The sequence below is a fragment of the Serinus canaria genome, chromosome 5, assembly GCF_022539315.1.
Source record: "Serinus canaria isolate serCan28SL12 chromosome 5, serCan2020, whole genome shotgun sequence".
NCBI classification, from domain to species: domain Eukaryota; kingdom Metazoa; phylum Chordata; class Aves; order Passeriformes; family Fringillidae; genus Serinus; species Serinus canaria.
The window spans coordinates 46,166,076-46,180,568 of record NC_066319.1 but is presented as its reverse complement, the minus strand read 5'-3'; the positions used below and the strand labels follow the sequence as shown (position 1 = coordinate 46,180,568).

At 37.8% G+C, this 14,493-nt stretch overlaps 1 protein-coding gene across 1 annotated transcript in view; it reads left to right on the top strand.

The window, feature by feature from the left end:
* TRIP11 (thyroid hormone receptor interactor 11) overlaps nt 1-13,808 on the top strand; it is a 31,005-nt gene extending 17,197 nt beyond the window's left edge. The window contains exons 11-20 of the mRNA XM_018907296.3: nt 85-225; nt 446-639; nt 1,548-1,711; nt 2,037-2,140; nt 2,373-2,472; nt 6,140-6,221; nt 7,043-7,157; nt 8,875-8,997; nt 10,243-10,390; nt 11,737-13,808. Of these exons, the coding sequence (XP_018762841.1) occupies nt 85-225; nt 446-639; nt 1,548-1,711; nt 2,037-2,140; nt 2,373-2,472; nt 6,140-6,221; nt 7,043-7,157; nt 8,875-8,997; nt 10,243-10,390; nt 11,737-11,945 (1,380 nt within the window). The 3' untranslated portion in view covers nt 11,946-13,808. The remainder of the gene's footprint in view (nt 1-84; nt 226-445; nt 640-1,547; nt 1,712-2,036; nt 2,141-2,372; nt 2,473-6,139; nt 6,222-7,042; nt 7,158-8,874; nt 8,998-10,242; nt 10,391-11,736) is intronic.
* Nucleotides 13,809-14,493: the final 685 nt, after the last annotated feature.

Sequence of the window (14,493 nt, the reverse complement as noted above, 5' to 3'; positions counted from 1 at the left end):
CTTGTTAGATCACTTGTATCTTTATGCTCTTCCTCAGGTATAATTATTGGCCGTATTTGAAATATTTGTTTATGTCTTCAACAGGGCAAGACAGGAGAATTGAATCAGCTGTTAAATGAAGTTAAATCAATGCAGGAAAAGGCTGTTACTTTTCAGCAAGAGAGAGACCAAGTCATGGTAGCACTCAAACAGAAGCAAATGGAGAGCAGTGCCCTGCAGAGTGAGGTACCACCAAATAAATTATAGTTGCAAGAAATAAACGAAAAAAGAATAAGAAATTGCATCTGTAATATATTTTGGATTATTTTAGTAGCAGTCACTTGTTAAAAACACTTAAAATTAATACACTTGCAGTGTGGTTCAATTGATATGTGTTACATTTTTTTATTTAATCTTTATTTTTATGAAGTTGCAGTCCAAGCAACTTAAAGTATGTTCTACACAGGTACAGCATTTGCATGAGAAGGAGCAGCGCCTTAATCAGGAACTGGAGAGGTTGCGGAATCACCTTTTAGAGATGGAAGACTCGTACACCAGAGAAGCTTTAGCTGCAGAAGACAGAGAGGTCAAGCTAAGAAAAAAGGTTTTGATTTTGGAAGAAAAACTTGTATCCTCATCTACTGCAGTGGAGAATGCCAGGTAGTCTTAAATATCACAGTTAATTAAACTGATGCTGATGTCTCTATTGTATTGAGCTGCTGTCCTGTAACATACTAAGCACTTGAAAAAACAAAAAGATACAAACTTTTGTTGCAATATATTTGGCTACTGTCAAGAATTTAATGTATTTCTCCTTTCAGTAGCAACTATTGAAACCTTACATCATCAACGGTGCTTAGAACTTGAAAAAAAAAATCCTTAACCCATCAATTTAGCTGTGTGTTAAAGTTTGAAAGAGTCTTATTTTATATACTTCAGTGCACAAATGTGCATTGTCTGTGACTGTCATGACTTGTGAATTGCTTTAGAGACACATCACATTTGTACTTTGTGCCTAATACCATGGAAAGTATACACTGCTGAGAACTTCCTTCTTCTTAGTGTAAACATATAGAGAAGATGCACTGAATTTCTCATGAGTAGCAGAATCTGGGAGGCTAGAATATTTTTGCACAATGGGAAATTAAGTGGAGCATTCAGTCATTAGTAAGTAGGAAGATATACTGAGTTCTTGGAGACTGGGGATAAAAGTAAACACTGGTAGAAAGACCTATTCATTCATAGTAATTGAAGCAAACAACTAGGAAGATAGAGATTTTTTTTTTTTGTAAAGATGCTGTTATAATAATGAACAAAAACTAGGATTTTTTCGAATGCATTTCAAACAAAAGATGTTAATTGGGATTTTTTTCTTTGATTGTCAAAATTTTGTTGCCAGACTTCTTTTAAATCTCTTTTTAGGTTGGTTTTGTTTGTTTATTTTTAAAGAGGAATTGGTAATTTTTGCAAATTTAGCTCAAAAATTTTGGTAAGATGTTTTTTGGTGGGATGTAATTTTCACTGTGATAACTTCTGTTATTTAAGTAATGTATCTTGTTTTCATTAAGTCATCAGGCTAGTCTGCAAGTTGAATCTTTGCAAGAGCAGTTAAACCTAGTTTCCAAGCAGAGAGATGAAACCATGCTGCAGCTGACTATCTCCCAGGACCAAGTGAAGCAGTATGCACTGTCTCTGGCCAACCTGCAGATGGTACTAGAGCAGTTCCAACAGGGTAAGGTTTGTCAAGAAGTAGCAAAGATTGCAACAAGTATTTTGCAGCTGAATAGTTACCATATTTTGGTGCTTTTGAAGTATTGGTTACCTTGTTTCCTTTTTGATAGCCTGAACTTCAGAATCTCTTCTCTATTAAAAAGCTTGAAAAAAACAATTCTGTGAAAACTGTTGATCAATGTCACATTTATGAAATTTGAATTCCACCTCTATCTCGTGAAGACCAGATATTGCTAAACCTCAGCATTATCATTGCATATCCCAAGAAGAGTTACATGTTGTAAATTAAGTTAGTTTTGTTTTGTCTCTTATTTTTAATTCTTTAGAAGAAAAAGCTATGTATTCAGCAGAGCTGGAGAGACACCAAAAACAAAGTGCAGAATGGAAGAAGAAAGCAGAAAACCTAGAAGAAAAAGTTGTGTCACTGGAGGTGGGCTGAATAATGAAATTGAACCTTGTGAAACTGTATTGTAATTCTTCACTGAGCAAGCAAAGTAGCATTTTTCTGCTGAGCCTCAATTTTCTGAGGGTGTTTACAATCCAGTTATTTGAAAGAACAAGTAATGCAGTCTCTTCATCTGTTATGTCTAATATGTGTGATATTAGGGTAATTGTGATCTCCCTGCTTCTCTTTTTTTTTCCCTTTCCTACCCTCTATTTAGGTGAGTTTAGAAGAGGCAAATGCTGCTCTGGATGCAGCATCCAGGCTTACTGAGCAGCTTGACATCAAAGAGGAGCAGATTGAAGAGCTTAAGAAAGAAGGTATCTACATTTTTTTCATTTCTGCTTAAAATATTTCAGTCAGCTGAGGAGATAATGCAGTATTCCTAGAAACTTACCGAAATTCATATCCTATGAGAGACTAATTCTCTGCCACATTCTGAGGACTTCCTTGTTTATAAAACAAATATGAAAAAGTATATTTACCTTTTTTTTAGAGATCTTTCTGAAAAGAAAGCCCCGTAGAAGTGTTTTGGGGGGTTTTCCCTGTAAATACCAACACACTTGATTTAGCTCTGTGGAAGTTGGTGAAATGCCAAATGTTGTCAGATTTTCCAAAGTAGCTACCATATTTGACATAGATTCAGAGTACAGTGAGGTAAAGGTGTGCAGTTGGTAAGAGACATAGAGGCAGCTGCTCTTGCACAGATGGGACAGCCATCTCTGCTGGTGCAGTGGTAACTCATGCTTTGAACATATGCAACAGATTATTGCTATACCTTTTTAAATGATAATAAGTCTTGCCCTTGTCATAAGTGATGTTTTCTTGAAGCATTCTTATGACAGATAGGTGGTGTGAGATCTTATTTGAAAATCTTCAGGATTCCAGCAAAAGCTCTACAAAAAACAGTCTATTGCTTTTCTGCTACATATTTGAATGTGTATTTACTTGAATTTAGTTCTCTCCAAATGCAATTTGGCATCCAAGTGGGCATCATAGAAGTGCTCCCTGAGTTCACATATGAATTTTATAAGCTAAATTAAATTTCAAACTGCTACATAATGTACAACTACTGATCTGTTTTTGAATTGACTGATCTGTATATCTGTGTCTCACTACAGACATTCACAGCAAAATTCACAAATCCTGCATTGAAATTAACTTTGGCATAGGCAAATAAATGCTCTTAAATGGGAAGTTCTTCATTACTGTTTATTTTGTTGTCAAACACTTGCTTAAGAAAGCAGAAGGGGTTTAAACTCAGAGAAAACTTGAGTATCAAGCAGTGTTGTATTGGCAAGCAATTTACTTGATAAAAAAATTGAAATGGAATTGCTGCATAAAGGAAACAGCACTTTAATGTTGTTGTAGAGTAAATAATGACTTTTATAGAAAAAAAATAACACTTCGTATTCTCTATTTATACAAGAAAACATAAAATGTCTTATTGAAAATTAGCCAAATACATTCCCAGACACAGTTTTGTTAGCCAAATCTTTTGAAGGATTTCTTCATGGATTTTTTGGCAGAAGAAGTGATTTTAATGGAAAAGTATAAGATGTACCAGATGCAGTTTTCTGGATTGCCATAAATGGTTAACAGATTATTGGAGACTGTAAATGTCTGGTTTACAGCAGTCCGTGCTGAATTTTGGCTCAGGACCTTTTTGTTACTTAGTCTTTTCATAAACCCGAAGTACATGTTTAAGTCCTTTTCAGCTGTAGGATTCTATTTTAGAGGGAAATGTTCCATTTTAAAAATATTTTTAAGATAAACTTGCATAGTCACTGTGGATAGAATATAGCTGTGTAGTGGTCCTGAAAATTGATCCTCTTTGATATAAATTTTCATTTAAATTATTAATGATTTTTATTTTGTTTAAATTATTAATACTTTTGTTTTAAGATCCATCATAAAGGAATAAATGAAATTAATAAAAGTTGAAAAAGCAACTCACAATTGTCTTGCTTTGTAGAGAAATAGCAACAGTGTAAAATTTAATTGAAATTTGTTTTCAAATGCTGCTTGTTTATCTTTTTGTAGCATTGGTAGTATAAGTCTCTTTATTCCCTTCTCTTCTGTGGACATGCAAATAACAACTCACCTATGTATGCTCCTGCAGCTGAATCATTCTATAATCATATTACCTATGTTTTCCTTCAAGTATCGGTATCCTATTTAACCATATTTACAAATTATTGGTATCCTATTTAGCCATATTTACAAAGTAGCATCATTTTAAGTAAATGTAAACCTTGAAACCATGGATTAATTCTCCTGTGCCTCACCCTGGTGTGTTGAGAGAGAAGTGCTGGAGAGCAGTCACCTTATTGGAATGGAATTTGATGCATGTGGATGTAGTTGTTACAAGATGCATTATTGTATAATACATGTTTTCCTTCAGTTTTTGCTTCGAATGAGGAGCTTACTCCATGTGTTCCTTGAATAAGAATTTTCCCAGCATGACATTAGTTTGTTCTATTCTGTGCTCCTTAAAATTTATATTTGTGAAGTAAAATGTTTGCATGAAGATGTGGAGTATGTGAACAGGACGTATTAGATTCCATCCATTTCACAGACTAGCGCTTTGATGTGTCTACATATGAAATCTCTGTGTCAGTTCTCATGGAGTTAATTAATTAGTGTTAGTTGAGAACCATGTTTTGTTAACAGAGTTGTGGCATGCACTTATTAAAGATTGAAAGTTGTGGAAATGAGGAATCCCTTTCCATGCACCACAGATTATTTGAAGGTTGTAAAAATTCATAGAAGTCATTTTTTGACAAAGATGTTGAGGCTTTTTAGAAATTACCTATGAGGCAGATAAAACTAAGCGTATCTTTTGTGGCTTTTTAATGAAGCATTTTTAACTAACATGAGCCCAAAAACTGTTAAAAACTAAGTTGATTAGCGGATTTTCCAAAGGATTTGGACATAAGCACTTCATAGGGAGAGAGGACAAAAAGTTCATCTAGTCTGCTTATATCTGTAACGTAGAGTTGGTCTTCACATGGACAGTCCATTTTACAGTATATTTGTCAGGTTTTTGTGTGTGCATAAGGCTTAATTGTACTTTTATTAGGCTTCAGAAGTAGTATGTTGCAGAACCCCAGTTTGGTGAGAAATGACACTTTTGCTGTCTTTCTAGTCTTAGGCCACCTCATATTCATTGACTTAGAATTCTGGCCTACTTATTCAGCTTGCAAGCCATGATGCCTGACAAGTGTTTGCCATTTTTCTCTCAGTCTTGTTTTTGGTTCATGGTAGCATTTCATCTCTTCCATTCATGTTTTTGTTCCCAAAAGTAGGGGTAATCTTGCATAAGTCTGCCTCTCTTGCCTAGTATACTGAATTTTGAAGCACAACACTGTTTCGATGATACATTAGCATATCCTAGCATACTGTTTCCAGGACTTGCATCAGTCACAGGAGTGGGAAGGGTCCAAACAGAACAGCCCCTCAACAAGCTCCTGATGTTGCTCTGCTAGCCAGTAATACATCTAGGAAACTTAAGAACTCCTTGGTGCTTCAAAGGAGCAACTTGATAGTAAGGTACACAGAATACCTGGGCTTGGATAATTTTGGAGGTTATGGGCAGAGATCAAAAAGACCTGATGCCACCGTGGAATTTGGTCATTATGAAAAAGATTACCACCACAGGACTACAGACCTTGCTGAAGAGTTTCTTTCTAGTTCTGTATTATTTAGATAGCAGAAAGCAGTTCATCAGACCTTCTGCAATGGATATATTTAATGTGGGGGTCCTGTACTTCAGCTTTGAGTATCATTCCTGAAATTTCAGCTTGTGGTTTCAAATAGCAATGACTTACTAAGTTGACACCTTTTTTAAAAAATCACATTGATTTTATGGTTTTGTTTTTTATTTAAAAGCACCATTTAGCACTATTTATGAATGTATGCATTACTGATCAATTATTGCAATGTTTCAAAGTTTTTGTTTCTTTTGCTGTGACATTACTTTTATAGGTGAGATCAGAAGAGAAATGTTAGAAGATGTACAAAATAAATTAATGAATCTTATGAACAGCACAGAAGGGAAAGTGGACAAGTAAGTCATTAATGAAAGATTTGGTCATAAGTCTTTAATGAAAGATTTGGCCTAAGTGTTTTGGGTTTATTCCTCTCAATGTACAGATATGGCACTCATAGTTGCAGGTGTAGTAGAGGAGTGCACTTCTGTATGTTGCCTTGTAATTACACTTCTATTTATTTTGACATTTTTCAATTGCTTGGTGGTTGTAAATAGTCATTGTGATTAGTAAAACCAATAGATATGTGACTTCAGTTCACTGATGTGTTTCTTAAGTAGAAGTGCACTTCTGTAGCCTGAGCTCTGCAAATGAAGAGAAGGATTCTTAATGAGCATATTTTATAATGTTCAGGGTGTGAACAGCAAGCCTTTTCATATGTCTGCATCACCTGGATGTCCTGCAAATCTCTTCCTTGGTCCTTTTTTTTTCTTTTCTACCCAACAGAACTGAAACAGGTATAGGCAGATGAGCTCCCCTGCCCCCTTCATTATGTCTTGGATTGGGACTACACAAAGCTTTCTTTTTAAATGCTCTGCTGAATCAAGATCTTAGAACAAACATTTTCCCTGACTATAGTATGTACATCCAAATTTGTTCATGTTACCATTCAGTTTCACCTCACTGGATACAATATTGCTAATACTGTCCAAATCCACACTGCTTAAGGAATGTAATAACTTAGAGGAAATTGGTGAGGTACCCTTTACTTATTTGTATTTGATGTGTTTATTTGTATTACTGTAAATTAGGCAAGAGTATGAGGAATAAAGGCATCAATATTATGGTATCAGCTGTTACACAATAGCAGCTTGTATAGCTACCTTCTTTTATTCTGCAGACTGTTGATGAGAAATCTCTTTATTGGACATTTTCATACTCCAAAAAATAAACGTGTTGAAGTGTTAAGGTTAATGGGAAGTATCTTGGGACTGAAAAAGGACGAACTTGATCAGGTAATACTTTGCAGAAAAAAAGGACACTTCTTTGTTTTTCTGGCTCGGGGAGGCTGAGGGGCGGAGAGAGGAGGGAGAGCGGAGAGAGGAGGGAGAGGGGAGAGGGAGGGAGGGGGGAGAGGAGGGAGGGGGGAGAGGAGGGGAGGGAGCGCGGAGGGAGAGGGGAGAGGAGAGAGGAGAGAGGGGAGAGCGAGAGAGGGCGCGGGGAGGGAGAGGAGGAGCGGGGAGCGAGCAGGGAGAGGGGCGCGGGAGCGAGGAGGGGAGAGGGAGCGGGAGAGGAGGAGAGGGCGAGAGAGAGGGAGAGGAGGAGAGACGAGAGGGAGGGGCGAGGCGGAGGGAGCGGAGAGAGAGGGGCGAGGGGAGGGGAGAGGAGGGGCGAGGGGAGAGGAGCGGAGGGAGAGGGGCGAGGGAGAGAGCGGAGAGGGGAGAGGCGCGGAGGAGAGAAGGGGAGAGAGAGAAGGGGAGAGAGAGAGAGGAGAGCGAGGGAGAGGGGCGAGAGAGGAGGAGAGGGAGCGAGGAGAGGGGAGCAGGGGAGAGTAGGGAGGGAGAAGGTGCGGAGAGGAGGAGAGGAGGGAGAGAGGAGGGGGGAGAGGAGAGCGGGAGAGGGGCAGAGGAGGCGAAGGGAGAGGGAGGAGAGAGAGAGAGGGGAGAGGGAGGAGGGGAGGGGAGAGGCGGGAGGAGGGCGCGAGCGCGAGGGAGAGCGGGGAGAGGGGAGAGGAGAGGCAGGGAGAGGGAGAGGAGAGAGGGAGAGGGGAGAGGGATGAGTGAGGGAGAGGGGAGAGGAGCGGAGGTGCGGGGGAGAGGAGCGGAGGGAGAGGGGGCGAGGAGCGGACGGGCGAGGGGAGCGGCGCGGACGGGGGGACGGGGGGAGATGGTAGAGGACGTGGGAGGGGGGCGAGGAGAGGGGGGAGGGGGGGAGCGAGGAGGAGGGGGAGGGGGGAGAGAAGGAGGAGGGGGGAGTGGGGGAGAGCGAGAGGAGGGGAGGGGGGTTAGATTCGCGACGAGGTTAGTTTTTTCGCGTCGCGGCAGGGGGGGTTTGCAGGCAGCGCGACGTTTTTCGTTTTCTCTTCTCTGCTTTTTTCGTTTCTCTTTCTCTTTTTCGTTTTTACTCTCTTCTCTTTTTAGTTTTTCTCTTCTCTTCGTTTCGTTTTCTCTTCTCTTCTTTTTTCGGTTTTTCTTTCTCTTCTTTTTCGTTTCTCTTTCTTCTTTTTTATCAGTATCCGTGACCTGAAAAATAGAAGAACTTGTTGCTGAACTAACTGTCTCTGCACATTTTGTGGGGAAACTGTGTTTTTTCTTCTTTCATGTTTTTTATGTGGGACTTTTTAATGGTTTTATATGATGATCTTAATCTTTTGATAATGTTGTTTTAATAGATTTCATTTTGCAGAGGAATGCTGATGCAGAAAGGAAAGGATTTTGTGCTGTTGTGTAGAGTAGCTGTAATATATCAGTTACAGAAAAGTAACCCTGTTATATATGTACCAGTAGTTATTGTGAAAAATATGAGGCTTATGTTTTTAAATAAAGAGGCAAGTTTTTAGACTGCCACCTCTTTGGAAGGTGGAGAATATGGTTTTGACAATAATAAAATTTTGTATTTATCTCTAGGAGTGCCACATTATGTGGCATTGCAGCTTGTATTTATTCACTTTCTTTAATGTGCTGCTTTATTTTTGTTGTTTCCTAACTTTGTTTTCCTTAAATCCTTCTCTAGTTACTATCTGAAGAGCAAAGAGGAGTCACGAGATGGGTGACTGGATGGCTTGGTGGAGGACCTGGGTCAAAGAGTGTTCCTAGTACACCTTTGAGACCAACTCATCAGAACATTTTTAATAGTGTAAGTATTAACCATTCATTCTCTTGGTTTTTGTGGAAAAATAGGGAAGTTGCTTATTAATGCCCATGTTTGGTTCATCAGTATATTAAGCTGCATTTACTGGTGCTGCTGTATCTTGCCTTAGTTGTTTTGTGCAACTGCTTTGGCAAAAGGTTTTTTCCTGGACTAAGGAAATATTTAGACATTGAAAATTACACAGTGATAAATCTTGTCTTCTGATACAGAAGACAATTACTGTTCCACTGGTTCCTGGCATCACTTTTCTTACAGTATGAACTTCATCTTGCAAACTATGAATGCTGGAAGTTAAATGTATGTGAAAGTATGGAATTACACAATTCTCAACAGTATAGAATACCATGGCATTGTATTTTGATGACTGTGTTCCCCTATGTCCTTTAAATTTAAATTGAAAAGCTTTCTCAGCTGCTGCAGCTAGTGTCTCTTATGTACAGCATATAAAACTGATATTTTAGGTTTTTAAGTAGTGTAAAGCAACAGATCTCATAGTATAATCCATGGAAGCAGTTTATCTATGGAACTTTCCCTTTTGCAGGCCAGTAAATAATGTACTCAAGGACCAAGCGCTGAGGGATTGGGGTTTTTGGATGGACTGGTTTTTTGCTCAGTTGAGAATGGATCCCTGTAAATCATCTTGAAGTGTAGGGATTGGTTTTTCTCCCTAAAATCGTGCAGGCCCATAGGCCACTAAAGGATTGAGGTCTCGTTAACTGTAGCAGTAAAAGAGAAAAATTAATGCTTTTGTGTGAATAGGACAGACTTTGCTAAGCCAAATTTTATCTTCTTATGGTACTGACACCTTAATCATTCTGTGCTTCCTTTGAGATTCTTTATGAACTAAAGCATACAGGGGCTTTAAGAGAAAAGATTGGGTTTTATGTGTTTGTGGAGGAGAGATTGAGTAAAGACTAAGGAAATACTGTAATGTCAGTAATAGCATAGAATTCTTGAAATAACTGGCTTAAATCAATAATGGAACCATGGTAGAAGTATGTGTGTTATCTTTAGAGTTTATCAGTATATAAATGCCTCTTAGTGAGACAACAACAAAAGTGTATTTTGAAAATAAATTTCATTGTCACTCACTGAGGACTGCTTAGTACTAAGTAAAAAATTGATTGCAGGCAGTTGACAGCTTTTTATTTTATATATGTATGTATTTTTGACTTAGTGCTTTTTACTAGAGCATCAGTGAAATATATAATAACTAGTAGCTTCTTGTAGTCTTTTTCAGAGCTGTTCGTGAAATTCCTTGAAACTGAATCTTGCCCTAGCCTTCCCCCACCCAAGCTCTCTGTTCATCACATGAAACCTTTAGGAGCAGCAGGAACTGGTAAAACTAGCGGTACTCCACCCAACAGTCAAATGCAAGGTAACATTCTAATCTTCACACAGAACACAAATAACTAAGGGTAGAATTTTCGAGAGGATTTTAATGCTTCTGTGCTTCCTCACTTGTAATGGAAGTGAGGAAGCACAGAAGCGTTAAAATGCTCTGTGCTTCTCCCCCAACCATGTTCTACTTGTGTCTTTTTTTTTTTTTTTTTTTTTTTAATTCTTCTCCTATCGCTCCTTCCCACTGCATCTGTACCTCACTTGCTAAACTCTCAATACAGAAGATTAGAGGGACCAAATTCTCTTTGATATAGGAAGGATTTAACAGGATTTAACCTGTTAGAGCCAAACACTTGCTGTGTAGACAACTTCATACAGTGTAGCAGTGAACCCAGTCCTGATTTTCAGCATCCCTCTTGATCAGCTTGTTTTGAAGTGAGTGAAGAATGCAAGTAATACAACTTTGCAGTGTCTCTCTGGTGTGTAGAACCTGGTTGCTCAGAGAGGACCAAAATAAAATCAGTTAAGTGTATGGCCTGGTATGAAATCTCTGTAAGTTGTGCAGGAGTGTTGACTTTAAGTGTTGACTTTTTCTAAGACAGAACAATTTGGCTTATATTATGCATGTTAAATTAATGTACTTTTGTCTTAAATAATTTAAAATTCAAATCTTCAATTTAGGTGCTCCGGTTTGTTCTTAATGTGTTTAAGACTTCACCTTAATATAGGCCTGCTGGTTTGCAGAAGCTTGTTTTGTTTGAAACTTAGCTGTAAACTCAAAAGAAAATTAAAACAAAAAGCCCTGAACACCAAATCCTTACATGTTATATGTATGTACAGAGATGGAGAGAGATGCTAAAAAACCCTCTTTCAATTCACCTAAAGTAGTTGGATGTTACAAAGTGCTGTTTATTTATGGGGGTTTTCCTGGGACTGACCCTGGGGAAGCTGTGCCATGTGTTGGGAAACCTTCCTGTGCTCTGCATTGCAGTGCATGTGCCCTCACACCTTTGCACAGTGCTGGAGTCAGTATGACAGATACTTCATATCTGGCATTGCAAAGGTGAAGTGAACTGTAAAGGGTGTTCATGTTGCCTGTCAGATGTGCATGTTTTCTTGGGTAGCTTGAGCTGTTACAGAGTTTTGGTGGTGGTGGGCTTGGCACAGTTGGACTCTATGGTTCTTTGAGAGTAGTCAGAGACAATAAAAGTCTTTGAAGGTGTCTACAGTCCATGGCAAGGAGATTTTCTAGGACTTGCATGTTGCAGAAGTAATAGGCTATTTTAGAACATGTCTCTGAACAAATGCTGAAAAATTGGATAGATTTAGGAATGCTGTTTACAAAATGTTTTCATTGTTGTTTTGGGTTTTTCTATATTCCAGATTCTCCAGTCTCGGGAATGGGTAGAAGACCAGATGCAAATCCATTTTTAGCACCTCGATCTGCAGCAGTGCCTCTCATAACACCAGCTAGTAGTTCTGGACATCTGCTTATGAAACCTATTTCTGATGCTTTGCCTACTTTTACACCACTGCCAGTGTCCCCTGATGCCAGTGCTGGTGCTGTATTAAAAGACCTCCTAAAACAATAGATGATCTTGTATCAGTACGATGAAAGCACTTTAAGGAAAATGAGAACACTATGTTGTATATAATTTACCACAATGAGGCCTTCTGTAAAAAGTCATGCATTTGATTGCAATTGTACCTTGCTTTTCTTGTACTTACTAACTTATCAGTGCTTCAGAAATTCTAATGGTGGAATGAATAATTGCCTTCTGTATAGCAGGCATTCATTTTGGGTGTGGGTTAAATATTTAACTGAGAAAAAGAATTATCTTGTTGCTAGATTGTCACAGGACAAATTAAAGCATTTTAAAACCTTAGGTATACTGGGTTATTTCAGATATGCATAGACAGCATTAACTCTTTGGTGTTGAGATTTGTTTTTCCATTAAAATGATCTGCCATCTACGTTCAAGAACCAGAACTAGAAAAAATAAACACCCAATTAATGGTTTTTATTTAATGTACTTTTGGACATATATTTCTTATTTACAAGTTTGATTGCATCTGGGGGCAATTTGAGGCACATTAATCTCTTTGCAGAATGATTTGGTGTATCCCCCCAGACTAACAGCTGTTTTCAGCAGTCAAACCCATCAGCACCAAGGAGTTAACTATGGAAGTGAGGCTTCACATCTGTGTGAAGCATGGGTAATTTAGCAGATGATACATTCACATATATGAAGACACTGTGCTCTAATGATCCAAGGTGTATATATGAGAGACTTTTTATCTTGCAAGATTTTGTAGATCCAAATATAGACTTAAAGCTTGAACACATGTATAGAATTAAAAGGGAGGAAGGTGCTTGCTTATCTCAAATGTGTAAATAGGTCTTTGTACAACCAAGGCCAAAGTCAATTATTCTGTAAATTTTGCTGTCATAACTTATACACTTGGTTTAACAGGTAAAGAATAAGAGTCATCCTCATAGTGAATCTGAGATAAAACACCTTCAGTTTAAAATGTGTAATTTCTATGTCTTTTTATATGCCTCTCCTTGTTAAGTCAGTGTTAAGATAACTGTTGTGCAAGTTCTATATTAGAGCTGTCAACCTTCTTCATTTTCATTAAGGTTCTGGATAAAATTGTTGTAAGAGTTATATTTAAATAAAACTAATTAGTGAACTTGTACAGAATCAACCAAAACAATGCAAGAAATCTTTTTTATATAGAGGTCATATAGTGAATTTTGTTTATTGCCTTGAAACCTAGCAAAGTTTTTTTATTTGCTGTGCTTATTTTAAGAGCTGTTTGAAACCCTTTTCTTCATTATAGTAATGTTTCATGGATGACTTAGCAAATTTGTAACTGGATTGACCTACCATATTGGATTTTGATTTTAAATTTTTTACCCAATTATGGACAGTTTGGCAGTTTGATTTCTGAAAAGATAGCAGCCACATATTTACCAAAGTAAATTTTGTGTTATGTCATACATGTCAAGAGAATCTCAGATTACCTCAGCTGAGAATATTGCAGTTAGATACTTCAAAAGTACATCTTCATTTAAACTGGACTGGAACAGCTACTTTTTTTTCTATATAGCTATTATAAAGAAAAGTGAAATCAGATGGCTTCTGTGCAATCTCTCTTGGTCTTGTAGTCATGTCTGTTTAATGATATATATAGCTGCTTCGCAATAAAATTGCCTTTTGGTGAGCCAAAGCAGAAGGAAATGGTTAGTTTATAAAAATTATGTGACTTACATGTTGTAAATTACAGATGGAGTCATGCTGCTCACAATTCTCTGAAGATAGTAACTGAGCAGTTCTTAACTTTTTTAATCCATTTTTTTCTTCTTTAACTGCAGAGAACTTAATATGTACACATTTCTCTTTCAGGAAGCTTTCTAAATTACAATAAAGAAAACATAGTAAGACCATTTATTTCTGCATGCTGTAAATCAGTTCTGTTTATACACTAAGCTATGAGTTTGAAGAGGGAAATCTAATGCCAAGCAGAGGTGCTGAAGAACTTCAGAGTTCCTTGTTAAGCTCCTTGATGGAGAAAAAAATCTTCTACAGCAGTGATATAAAAGGCTTCAGTCCTTAAGTCCTAGAAGGTGAGCTCTGTTGAACTGTGGAGAAAATCCTTATGACTTAGAGGTTTCTTTTCTAGGGCTTATTCTACAGGTACATTGGTGAGGTTTGTTGCTTTGTTAGAAGTAACTGGGCTCTGTGTTCCAGGCAGTAGCTTTTGTGCAGAAAAGTGTAGAAGAACTTCATTCCTTTGTTTCTTTCTTCCTTCTTTGAATGTTTCACAGACCATTACAAACATTCAAGCTTTGTTTGCATTGAATGATTAGTAGATATATTTTTCCTCTAATTTTTCTTCTGTGTTTACTTTGTTCTTGATAACTGTTCCATATATAGTTGTCTTACCAGTTTCCCACATGTACATATGTGACTCATGTAGTCTGTCCTGTTGATTGTATGGGTTTTTCACACAGCAGCATGAGGAAGAAATCTCTGGAATTTATGAACAAGGTGCAGCAACTAAAATTTTTCAGTTTTTCGTTTAATGTGTTTTCTGTGGCTTTTGCAAGGAGCAAAAGGTATCTGATTCTTCTAG